General features: G+C 49.2%; 1 protein-coding gene across 1 annotated transcript in view; it reads right to left on the reverse strand.

Annotated features, from left to right (window-relative positions):
• thsd7aa (thrombospondin, type I, domain containing 7Aa) overlaps positions 1-13,780 on the reverse strand; it is a gene marked incomplete at both ends in the record, with an annotated part of 118,040 nt that overhangs the window by 69,747 nt on the left and 34,513 nt on the right. The window contains 2 exons of the mRNA XM_080527735.1: positions 2,015-2,235; positions 2,665-3,302. Coding sequence (XP_080383861.1) covers positions 2,015-2,235; positions 2,665-3,302 — 859 coding nt within the window. The remainder of the gene's footprint in view (positions 1-2,014; positions 2,236-2,664; positions 3,303-13,780) is intronic.

Here is a 13,780-nt window from a genome sequence, read left to right on the forward strand (position 1 = left end):
GTGGCCTCTCCAGCAGACAGTACTCTCCATAGGAGACAGAATGAGGATAGAAATCCATTTCGTTCCTCAACCAAGAACATGCCGGCAGCATATGCGCCTTGGTGAAAACGATTCAATAAAACATACACTGCCCAACGTGGTCCTCCACTACCAAAACATCCCCAGCCATACTGTACATTCAAGCCATAGCTCATTTTTGTATCATTGATTAATAACCGGCTATGCGGACACTTTTGGTGGCCATCGTTAGAGGGATAGACATGATAGGCCATTTCCTAATTGAAACCGACATGGATTTGATCCTGTGACCTATAGTGCTGAGAGATGTTATGGTTGAGACCTTTCATCAAGCCCTTATTGGATGTTTGATGGGTGCTAGAGACACGCCTGATTAATTAGCAGAATGAACGCAGCCCCTGACACTTTCTGCTCATCATCGATTGAGCTCTCTCACCCTTGATCTCTTCGGCAATTACTCAATTTCTTTTGTATTCTTTTTTCCTTTCTTCCTATAGCGATATCGTATCTAAGTGGAAGATGAGGGCAGAGCTGGGGTGCATTCATGCAGATACGAGCTAGAGATGAGATATACAGCTGGTATGGCTGCTGTTGGCTTAGTAATCACAGTGCAACACAGAATAATAGTCTATGGCAATATGATAAGGAAAAATAAGGAGAATGCAGGCTGTTTTGTTTTGATTACAGTGATATTATAGCCCAGGGTTTATCCAATAAGTAAATAATCTAAATACTTTATGGTGTACTGTGTAATCAGCATAGCCACCACGGACGCGTTTCGGCAAAATGTGTCCACAGTGACTATGCTGATTATGCTAATGTATTGTTCTATTTGAGAATGCTGGCTGTATTACTTAGTGTGAAGAGACAAACATTGTCTGGTATGGTTGTAGAGGAAGTACTGTAATAGGGACAAACATTGTCACAGAACAACACTACAGTGTCTGCTTTGACATTTGAAAGAGAATGTTTCATGGCTTTCAGTTGAAGAAGCCTATTGGATTGGACTCAAGCGTCTGTGGATGCACAGGAAGTGAGAAAACGGTAAGGTATAAAGTTCATATTGCTTCCTGGGAAAATGAGTGAACTTAGGAAGAGCTCTGTAGTTGAATGGAGGATAGATATCACTGCATGATGTTGAAAACCACAAACAACCACAGGTCCTCATTGACTGAGTTCTCACTTCGAGGAAAGAAGAAAATGTTGCTCTACTTATTATTTGAAGGCTCGAGAAGAGGCAGGAATATTTCAATATTGAGAGTAAACAAGTCTTATGATTAATATTAATTTGCCAGCTAGAACATCAGGGTTACATACTTTTTTAATACGTAGAATTGTTGCCAATACTTTAAAGCTAGTGGCAGCATAAATAAACAATTATTTTGATTGGGGGAATGACAAATGAACTAATGAGGGAAATACTCTCATTAGTATTTCTCAACCCATGCGGGTGATGAGTTCACCATGTGTGACTGGAGCTGTGTGAGCTGGGAAGCACAGAGCACTTTCGGCACTTTTAATTCGCCCGGCTAAGTCTCAAAGCTGCTGTCACAGAATCCGGAGCTGGGGGATGCTGGGGTGTCATAACAGGGATGTGAAACAGACATCACAGGAAGGTTAGGGACTGCTGCCTATACCCACATACACACACAGAGAGTGGGACACACGCACGCAGACACACACACACACACTCACAAGCAGGCATGCGTGCACACATACACGTCACACACACAGACACACACACAGACACACACACACACACACACACACACACACACACACACACACAGACACACACACACACACACACACTCACACTCACACTCACACTCTAATCACAACTGGCTTAGCAGACACACAGCCAGAAACAAGGTGTGGTTTGCTAGAGACTTGTAGGTAACGTGAAACCTAACTGATCCAGATGAAAAATGCGGCAAAGTAATAATTTCAATCCTGATTCGGACTTAAGGAAACAAGCTATAGGTGTGAGACTCACCTGAGTGCTTCAGTGTTGCCGCTCCGGTGCACACACATCACCTCCCTGGTCTGGAATCCCACCTGTAGGTCCCAAAACTTCCTCCCCTGTCGATTCTGCCGGTTCCTGTTCCTCTTCTTCTTGATGAGCTCCCTGGTCTCGGGGTCTTTCACCCTGCCCTTCTCCCCCCTCACTCTCTCCCTCACCCTCTCACGGACCTTATCCTTGTTCTTTGGCCTCTTCTGGCGTTTTGGACGATCGGCTCTGTCGGGTCTGTTCGGTCTGTCGGCCCTGGCTGGTCTATCAGCCCTAGCTGGTCTGTCTGCTCTACCTGGTCTGTCTGCTCTGTCTGGCCTGTCTGCTCTGTCTGGCCTGTCTGCTCTACCTGGTCTGTCTGCTCTGTCTGGCCTGTCTGCTCTACCTGGTCTGTCTGCTCTGTCTGGCCTGTCTGCTCTACCTGGTCTGTCTGCTCTACCTGGTCTGTCTGCTCTACCTGGTCTGTCTGCTCTGTCTGGTCTGTCTGCTCTGTCTGGTCTGTCTGGTCTGTCTGGCCTGTCTGCTCTACCTGGTCTGTCTGCTCTACCTGGTCTGTCTGCTCTGTCTGGCCTGTCTGCTTTGGCCAGCCTGTCTGCTCTGTCTGGCTTCTCGCCCCTATCGGGGCTGGTCTCTTCAGCCTGTCGTGCCTGGCGTGGCAGGGGTACAGAGCAGGGCCCCCAGGAGCCCACCTTCAGGCTGTAGAGGCTCTCCTCCCCGACGCAGTTCCCCGGCTGGCACGTCTGGAATTCCGTCAGGTTGGGGCAGGCCATGCCCCCGAACAGCGGCGGCGCCAGCACAAAGCGGACCCGGTTCTCCAGGCCCATGCCGCAGGTCTTGGAGCAGGGGGTCCAGGGAGTGAACCGGGACACCACGCAATCCCGCGGGCAGGGGATCAGACAGGCCTGCTCCAGACGAGGCTTGGGCTCAAAGTACTCGCAGATGGCGTCCTCGGCGGGCACGCCGTCCGCCTTTTGGACGCAGCCCACCTCCCGGGTCTGGATGCCCTCGTCCCCCCGCGTGCACACGGCCGGCCGCTGGACCCCGGCGTTGCGCATGGAGACGGGCACGCACTGGTTCCAGGCGCCCAGCTGCCAGTCGTACAGGTCCTTGTGCCAGTCGCACACACGGAAGCAGCTCTGCTGGTTGTCCGGGCGATCGGCCTGGTCGCAGTTGGTGTGCAGGGTGGTCCAGCCCTCGGAGTGGGCGCACCACACGGCCCGGCTCTGGCTGCCCCCCAGGCCACACTCACTGCCCATGCATCGACCCCACGGCCCTGGGCGGGGACAGAGAGAGAGAGAGAGAGAGAGAGAGAGAGAGAGGACAGGGTCACAGGGAGTTCAAGGTGTGTGTTCAAGTGTCAGAGCAGTAGTCAAAATAAATACTAGCCAAATGGGAAAAGTGGGGAAAAGTGGGAAACTATAAGTCAGAGGAAACAGTTTGCATAAGTGTGGTGTATTTACTTTAAGCACGGCAATTCAGGACTTGACTGATCAAAAGCTGGAGGGCTGCTTATGAATTTGCATCATCTCTCTTCATGACTGGTCCCTGACTATAAGCCCCTAAGAACCCAATGGATGTTCAGTGGTGAAATACAGGAGGGGGCGGGGGGGTGGGGGTGGGGTGGTATTAGTCTCTTTTTGAAAATGCTTTTAAAGGGCGACTTGAATGTGTTTACACTTGAAACACAAACAGCCTAATTGCCTGTGTGAGATATAATACCTTCCTGACGAATACACACTTGGCCACTGAATCATTCTATTTCAATTTTCTGATTGCACTTCCTCCTGATTTATGACAATGCAATTAAAGGCCGAGGTAAACATCCTGTCGGAGCATAAAACCTTGAAAGTACCCAGCCCCAGAATCACTCTACCTGAATCAATATGCCTCAGAATGTAGAGATGCTAGCCTAGTGTATTGTTAGCACAGTGTCTCTCAATATTGAATATGGAGACCTACTGTGTATGCTGAATTTAACTATGCACAAAATGACAATGTATCCACAACAGTAGTCTCATTGTAGTAAAGTAGTACTTTATTGTGACCATTCAGAACGGAGTCTTCTTAATGGGAGGAATTGGTTGAAACTGAAATAGGTACCGTTGGAGAAACCCTCCCCTAGTGCGGCCTGCTCTAATGGATTAAGCAGCTTGCTCTGCTACTCGTGGGCTGCCTCAGTGTGTGAGTGAGTGAGAGAGAGAGAGAGAGAGAGAGAGAGAGAGAGAGAGAGAGAGAGAGAGAGAGAGAGAGAGAGAGAGAGAGAGAGAGAGAGAGAGAGAGAGAGAGAGAGAGAGAGAGAGAGAGAGAGAGAGAGAGAGAGAGAGAGAGAGAGAGAGAGAGAGAGAGAGAGAGAGAGAAAATGAGAGAGATTAGCTGCTCAATGGGATCTGAATCACAGAAGTGGGTCACGGCTAGCAGAATCCTCTCCTTTACTGAACAACACCAAGGTCTCCCGTCTCTGGTGCCTTATCTTACCAGAGGCAGGAATGGAAGAGGAAAAAAAGGGGGGGCGGGGGGGGGGCAGGTATGAATGAGTCAACCTGTGTTTGTAATTAGGAAACCTGGCTTTGGGTCAGATAAATACCCTGCATCTCCGAGGTAATTCTGAATCATTTCACCCACGAGGATCATTTCCATGTGTGTCTACATGCTCTTTGCCGGATGATGCACATTATGGCAAAAAGGCAGTGTTGTTTATAGCCTGATAGCCCGAGGTTTAGCATCCATGCGAAAGTCGTCTCTCTACTAAAAAAGCGCTTCACTCACGGTCCACTAGACTTCCTGAAAAGCAGGCACAGGGATCCCTCCACTCTACAAGGTTGTTGTTTACTACTTTAAGGCAACGCTAGATAACACAGTAGCAGCGTAAAACACGGTGGCTGACATATAGTACCTGGGCCGATGAGTGATTTAGCGGAGGCCATAGAGCGAGGACAGAGGCTGTTTTAGGCAGTGCTTTATGGCTCCACTCGATAAGAGCCGAGCCGCGCGATGAAAATGTCAACGGAAGAAGCGCAGCCTGAATTAGCTTACAGCTGCAGGCGAAGAGGCCCCCCGCGATCGATGCTGATCAATACGAGCTCGCAAGAAACTGCCTCAGACACTCAGAGACAGCAGCATGCATGCAGCGGCCACGGACCCAACATCTTTGCAGCTGGAACGCTACCGAGGACGGTGTTGAAAACACGACTGAAAGAATTTGCTGTAATGTAGGTCATCCAACTGCGAATAGGGTACGTTGCACCAATGTCCTTATGCTAGAGTAGGTACTGAGAAACGACATAGATTTTGTCAAAAATAAAAGACAAAGAGGAGCACGGTATCGACAGGCAGGGTAAACAAGCTTCTTGGCTTGTTTTCTTTCTTTTTTTTCATATCCAGCGCTATCTCCAAAGGAGGCCAATGTGTTTACAGGCCTAACAGGTTAGCCTCTCTAGGGGGGGCGCAGCAAAGCCTTCACACTCAAAGGCTGGGGCTCGCTGCAGGTGTTCACCATAATTTATGAACATGTCAGGGGGAGACATGATTATCCAGGGGCCTACAGCGAGGGATGGAAGGGGAGAGGAAACCCTGCTCAAATTGGCCTGTGTCCCTCATCTCTCACTGAGAGGAGCCAGGAGGCACGGAGGGCCCACTGCCAACGGAGCTGACAGGCAGCAGAGAGAGGTGTGACACATCCAGCCCCCCCCCCTCCCCCCTCCCCCCTCCTCCTCCTCCTCAGCCCTTGCAGCTCTGTACCAACCCCAGGGGTGCCACCACTCTCACTTGAAAAAAAAAGAAGGATTCTGAGAAAAGAGGACCAGGAGGGGATGACGGGGAGAAGAAGTGGGGGATGGGGGAGATTGAGGGTTAGTGGAAGAGGCTGAGAGAGAGAGGGAGAGAGAGAGGGAGAGAGAGAGAGAGAGAGAAAGAGAGACAGAGACAGAGACAGAGAAATACAATAAAAGGAAGGAGGCCTGGGCTCTCCTTGGCCCATAATTGGGCCCCTGCCCGAGTCCTAAGATACACAGCCCCAGGGCTCTGATGTAAGCATCTATTTGTAGGCTCATCTCTCCCCCACCATCATCACCACCACCACCACCACCATCACCATCATCATCATCCCCCCACCGCCATCGCTGGCCTCCACAGAGAGAGCTTGTACGGACTGGCCTCAATCAGCCTCCCAGCCTGAGCCCACACAGCTCTGTGGAGACACTCAAATAGACCCTTCCAGCTACTTACACCACATAACCTACAATATACTCACATCACACAAGTGCTGTGAGGACATCAAAGCATCAAAGAGGAGAAAATTGCCCAAAAGCCTCCAACAGCTAGGGGCGTGCAAAAAAGAGCGACATTTAACACGGCAAGTTAGCTTCATGCAGAATACAAATACAGATATAAAGACACAAGAACACCTGGGTTTTTCTGCGGTGTGTGCCAATTATTCAGCTTCAGTACGCCCATAACACAGTTAACAATCGACATTGCTCCCATGCGTTCTGTTGTTGTGCTCAACCAGTTCATTTTTTTTTAAAGCGTTATCGCCCTTTTGTACCAACAGCCAATCAATTACACTCGTTTTATTTATTCGTTTTAATCAAATCCCTCTCTCCCGACAGACGGCTGTGAATCGATAGACGGAATAAGGTCAACCTTTGAAGGAAATCAGTGATGTTTTTGACTTTGGAGACGGGCCGTAATCCACGTGTCTGAACACCCGTTATTCCGAGATAAGATAATGCTGTCAGAATGGAGGCCCTCATGAAGACAGCCACACGGGGGAAAGACTGGAGGGTAGGGGGAAGGGAGCGGGAGAGAGAGAGAGAGGGGAGAGAGAGAGTTATCCCCCCCAAGGCTTATCTTCTCTGCTCTTGCCTGCCAGTAAAAAAAAAAAATTTGATCTGTGTGAAATAATTTCTGCACCAATCATGGGATTGCTCTTTCATATACCACCTCACACCGTACACCCGCCCCCCCGCAACCACCCACCAACCCATCCACCCCCCCTCCTCCAAACATAGGATTGGCGTTGGCATTTACCAGGAAAATGGGAACCAGTGTGGGTTTTGCTGCACCCCACCGGTGGGTTTAGATGGGGAAGCGGAGAAAAGGAGAGCACAGGCAGGCAGCCCATTCCGTATTCATAAGACACGCCCATGACGAAGACACCGTGAAAAGGTCACAAATCCACCATTAACGACAGGAAGTCCTCATGCGGAGACATTATTTCCATTACACACACACAGCGTGAGAAAAAGAGGGGATACTTCCCCAGCCGCAACGCCGCAATAAGGAACAACCAATAGAGCATTTGAATTTTTTTCTTCTTTTCTTCATTGTGCTTTGTCTAATGTGTTTCTCCCATGAGCCCTTCTGAGCGTCCAGCTGTCACGGTCCACAGCATCTTATCTCACCCACAACATGGAGTCCCTCTCCATCCATAGGACGCAGATAAGGGAATGTCACCTGAAGTCCTTGACTGTACGTCACCCGGACAGGGTGCTCTGGTGACAAGTGCTGTGAGGACAAGCTGTCAGTCCATAACCCCAGAGGTCAGTTAGAAGGAGTGTCCTCTTATCAGGGTGACTCGACTGGGTCTGTTTAACCTCTCTCACAATACTGTGGAGGACATTCAGCGACGTCTGGAGGACAACAGAACTCGATATTTATACTTTGTCAAGACCCGCCCACAGTCCCGCCCTCCTAGGCTACTGTTGCTAGGTGGAACAAACACTAGTCTCGTGGGGGTTCACTTCCATTGGAAATAATAGAAAATACTGGGAGATTGATCTTGCTTAGATCATAACACTAATCTTGCTCATAACTCTGATCATTCTGTCAAAGACGTGCCGTCAGTGATACGTAAACGTGGCTACAAATCAAATCAAATTGTATTTAGTACCAATATCTTACAGTAGCCATGGCCGCTAACACGACCTGTCATCCCGCGGTTGCTATTTCCCTAACTTTGCTTCTCGGCCGGTATACCTTGTTGTTCAAACCAACGCGTCTCTGCCCGGAACGTTCATGTGGAGTTCTTCGTAACCACCTCATTAGGACATCTTTGACCGGCTGCAGCGTCTAATACTGCCCCATCTCGCTCACCCTACCTATAACGGTACAGTACCCCCCCCCACACACAAATAAATATAATAAATAAATAAAATAAAATAATCATCTCACCAAGCTCATCGCCCCACCCTCTGTACACTTAAGAAGTTCCCCCTGGCAACAGTCGCCAAATGCCAATGCCCCGAAGCAGAGGCTCATGGGAAAGAAAATGTCTGCCAACAAAAAAAAGAGTGTCTAGATTCTAGCAAACACGCTCTGATCTTCCTCCAGTCACTGGCACTAGGGGACCTGTGTGTCTGATCATATAAACAACACACACACACACACACACACACACACACACACACACACACACACACAAAACCAGTCACTTCAGAGGGGTACTTGGTATTACCTCCCTAGTGTGGGTGAGTGAACTGTTTCCAGGTCAGGCTGCAGGCGATCCCCGTGAGTGGCTCTATCCTTTGATCTTCAGCAGGAATGATCAAACAGAAAGCCGATGTGTAATTGACAGGACACCATTTTCTATCATTCTAGAGGTCGGGCCCAAAGAACCCCACTGGTTTGAAGGCAGGGGAAGAGAAAGCTAGCTGTGTCGAAGAGCCCTGTTTTTCAGTCCGTGATTGAATGAATGAATGAATGAATGAACACATACCGTCCGTCCAATTCTGTGGGCATCATAATCGGTTCACAATTATAATCAAACCATATCATTGATGAATCAAAAGAAGCGTTCAGGGGGGGCCTGTCTGAGTGATTGGAGGGATGGCTTCCCAGGGAAGAAGTGAGGGGGAAAAAAATCACTCTGATTGCCATTCGTCTGGTTTATGAACAGGAGGACATGATATACCGGGAGCTCAAATTCATGTTCATGTATCTTTCATGAGGCCTGTCTGAGTTGGGCACCAGCCTCTTTCAGAAAAGAACATTACACGGTTCATTAACACTGTCATGCTGCATCGCTGAGTGCTTATGAGCACCAGGCACACAGACACAGGAGGCAGGCCCTCTCTTTTATAACACGAAAATGAGAGCCTGCACACTCAAATGCTCCATCACGCCCTGTACCTTTATTTACAAACTACACAGACAACTTTTCAATCCTGCAGGATTTACAATTTTTAATAATAATAAAAAAAAGTCCTGTGCTGTTGTGTCTGTGCTGGTGGATATCCGGCAGGATCTGGATTTTGTCTGTCTGGTTTCTAAATAACTGGTTTTCTTTTTGTTCTCCAAACATACAGTAATTGGTTCCAACTCCTACGCACATCCCGATGTCCCAGGGCATTTACATGTAGTGTATGATTACGCCATTAAAGTGAATCGAATTAGATAAAGGCACTACTAATGATAATTAGCTGCTTCCAGTACAGAACGGTAACTTTCCGTTACTTCCAGTGAGAGCCAAGCCCTCAGCTGTTGCAGCTAGAGCACTTTCAGCAGGGGCAAGGCACCAGTGGCAAACGGGGACACTCTCATCAATATCAACAAAGGCTAAACCTTATTGATTGCATGTATAAATCATTGTGGGAGAGAGAGGGAGAGAGAGAGGGAGAGAGTGAGAGAGAGAGAGAGAGGCGATGGCTGTGGAGAACAATAGCTACAGCAGTGTGTGTGTGTGTGTGTGTGTGTGTGTGTGTGTGTGTGTGTGTGTGTTGCTGTTCTCCTCTAGCAGTGCTGAAGGGAAACATCTGTGCAGAGCTGGTTCTCACTCTCACTTTCCAATGTAAGTGGTTATTCTTCTGACACCCTCCTGACCATACACCACATTCATTATTCACCACTGTGCATGTGTGTGTGTGTGTGTGTGTGTGTGTGTGTGTGTGGGGGGGGGGTCTGTGTGTGTGTGTGTGGGGGTCTGTGTGTGTGTGTGTGTGGGTCTGTGTGTGTGCATGCATGTGTGTGTGCGTGTGTGTGTACGTGTGTGTGTGTGTGTGCGTGTGTGTGTGTGCGTGTATGCATGCATGTGTGTACGTGTGCGTGTGTGCATGTGAGTGTGTGCGTGTATGCATGCGTATGCGTGTGTGTACGCGTGTACATGTGTATGTGCGTGTGTGTCACAAAAAGCGAGTGCTGGTGCTTGTTAAGGCTAAAGAAAAGGATCTTGTCAGTGAGTGGTTGTCAGACACTGTCTCCCATGCTGACATGAGGCGGCACACCCAGACATGTTCATAGACAGACTGACAGAGTACCCCATCACCCTTACAACAACAGCAGGTAGAGGAAGATGAATCTTCTCTCCATTGTCACACCCCTCCTCCATTCACTCCCACTGTATATCCCCGCCAGTGATTCTCAACCTTGGAGCCGGGACGATTACGATAAAACATAAAACATTTTCACCCGAATCCAATATTCAGATGTGCAGAAATAATGACATTTAAACACATACAGATACCTGAAAGATATCAACATAATTATTCGGCATTTCGAGCTCTCCCCCTCCCCCCGCCCCGCCCCCACCCCCCTACAGCTTCTGAGAGGGGTACACTCCCTCACACACACAAACAGCAGCGGGAGGGAGCCACGGAACAAGGGAAAAGAGATATTTTCTTTTGAACCTATATTTGAAGGTTACCTGCCTGTCTGCCTCCTTATTTATTCACCTTACATCATTATGGAGAATGAAGTTACTTTGTTTGTGCGGTTGTCAGACGCCCTCGAGCAAGTTCGGAGGGGAGGGGGCAGAGAGAGAGAGAGGGGGTGGGGGTCGGGAGCCAAAAAGGTTGACAACCACCAGTGTACACTACATTATAAATGGCTGCGGAATACAAAAGCCGGTCATTTTGAGCAGCCCCACGCCCCACGAATGCCTGTGTGTGCGGGTTTCCTCCTAGTTGATGACTGTACATGTAGCGTAGGGTGGTGGAGAGAAACACTCCCGAGTCCGTGTCAGTGTCATCTCTCTCCCAGCCGGCCCAGTGTGCAGACATGGAGCCCAGCTGTCCTCGACAGACAGACAGAGGGCAGAGTGTTCATCAAAGGCTGGCTCCCATCACACCTCCCAGGGGTTAGCCAGCTGCTGCACACAGGTGAACCAGAGGAAGCTTTAACAGAGAGACTGCAGGACACGGTTTATACTGCTGACAATCAGATTCCCTAACACGGTAACACAAATACACACACACAGACACACACAGACACACACACACACACACATACTCTGTCTCACACACAGACACACACACACACACACACACACACACACACACACACACACACACACACACACACATACACGTACTCTGTCTCACACACAGAAACACCCAGGAGGAGGCTATTTCCCTGGGATTGCTCCATTGGAGCAGGAAACAGAAACCCAATCTCTCACTAAACATGCACACAAGATGAGATAGACGCACACTTCTCAAGTGATTTCAAAGAGGTTTAATTACAAACTGCCTCCCACTAACACTCGAGGCCGCCCACCCACCCACACAGGCACGCACACACACACACACACACACACACACACGCACAACACACTAACACAGGCATGCACGCACACACACACACCATCGTTGTAATTGTATATCAACTACAGGGCCTTTGTTCTTCCATCCAGGGCATTTAAACCCCCAGTGTTTATCTAGCAGGCAGGAACAGCTTCACCACTGTGAACTAAATGTAAAAAACGGAATCCAAAGCAGAGGCGTGCTGAGAGAGGTCTATCTGTGCCGTACCGCTGTGTGATGTGGTTGCCACTGGGCACCTTTCATTGTTCCCCGCCTCATCCCCCCCTAACAGAACAGCACTAGGGGGGGATGAGCGGCAACAATGGCCCTGCTCTAAACCCTCCTGTCTCAGGGTGGCTGTCTGACTGACTGACTGGGCCCTCTGTGACAGCTTGAGCCACTGTGTACAATAAGGCGCTTGTTCCAGGGCCGAATAATAACACCCTCCTCCTCCGTCCACCCTCCTGCTGCCACCGCTGTCACACAATCACACGCACGCACACACACAGACACAGACAGAGACACACACAGACACAGACACAGACACACACACACACACACACAGACACACACACAGACACACACAATCACACGCACACAGATACACACACACACACACACACACACACAGATACACATACACACACATCACCACCACCTCCCTTACACACCCGCCTCAAAACAGCCCCCCCCCTCCACCACCACCCATGCAACGACCATCCCAGATGTTGAGAATCTGTCTGGTGTCCTTTAACTCACCACCAGACTAAACCACTGAGACTGGGGAGGCAGGAGGTTTGTCCTTGCAATGTTCCCTGTACTGGACTAGAAGGCTACGAGGTAAGAGACAAGCAGCAAATAAATAGTGCTTATTAGGTTCGGCTATATCTCACAATGCTCTACATTTTTCACCTCCACTTTCGACGGCCGGCCGCCGGAACAGAAATAACCGAAACCGCTCAGCATCGATTTCGTGGTATAATATGAATGAGTCTGCATGCGGTACGGCTAAAATAAGAAGGGACAAAAATAATAATAATGATATAATAAAAAAAAAATTCCCCAAGGTGAGAGTGCTGGGCACGCGCCCGACGTTAATGGCCTTCCGCCACAACATCAAGGTTGCCCACGGTGATTTATTTGCACCGGAATACTGATTGCCGCCGGGAGTATCAAAAACAATTAAGGCGAGAGGGAGGGGGCGGGGGGAAGTAGCAATAGCACTTGTGCGGCAGACAGATCCTCTCTGAGCAGTAAGGAAACACAGAGCACATGGCGGTTCGAGGACCAGGGCATCCTTGACTGACGCCCTTATCAAGTCACCCTAAGGGCTACGCTGCACTAAGAGGCTCTTCGGTGAGAAAATAGGGGATAGAGAGGAGGAGGGGATAGAGAATAGATAGATAGATAAATAAATAGATAGATAGACAGTGTGTGTGTGTGTGTGTGTGTGTGTGTGTGTGTGTGTGTGGTGTGCGTGCGTGTGCGTTTGTGCTTGTGTGCGCGTGTGTGCACGTGAGTATGTGTGTGTGTGTGTGTGTGTGTGTGTGTGCGTGCGTGTGTGTGTGTGTGCTTGTATGCGTGTGTGTGTGTGTGTGTGTGTGTATTTGTGTGTGCTGTCACCCTACTGCCACCGGAGAGGAGATAGCAAGGCGACTTGTTTTTCGAAAATCTGCCCTTTAGATGAACAGGCATTAGACAGGCCGGACCAGAGAGTGGAGAGGCTAACATGATTGGATTTGGCTGAGAAACATGGGGAAATACACTGAGAGAGACGGGGGGTGGGAGAGACAGAGAGAGAGAAAGGGAGGGAAAGAGAGAGAAAGAGAGAGCGAGAGAGAGGGAGAGAGAGAGAGATGGGAGAGAGGGAGAGAGAGGAGAGAGTGAGAGAGAGAGGGGGGGAGAGAGAGGGGAGAGAGTGGGAGAGAGTGAGAGAGAGAGAGAGAGAGAGGCAGAGAGAGGCAGAGAGGGAGTTGGATGTAATCAGCAGGGATGCAAGCTGAAGCTCTGGGTTTTTTCTCGTCTGATCAGTGAACTGAAGGTTAGATGGTTGGAGGCACCATGGTTGGAGTGTTTACAAGCTTAGTGGCAACATGCTGATAGCCTGATTAATATCATGTTAACATCCTGCTAGCATATGCTGACCAGACCCCTTCAGAATTTCCAGTAAAATTATTGAGTTTAATGAGCCTAATGAGTTTTCATTATGAAGATGGCAGTTGAAATATCATTTAAA

The sequence above is a fragment of the Nansenia antarctica genome (assembly GCF_963989245.1).
Source record: "Nansenia antarctica genome assembly, chromosome: 3".
Taxonomy (NCBI): Eukaryota; Metazoa; Chordata; class Actinopteri; order Argentiniformes; family Microstomatidae; genus Nansenia; species Nansenia antarctica.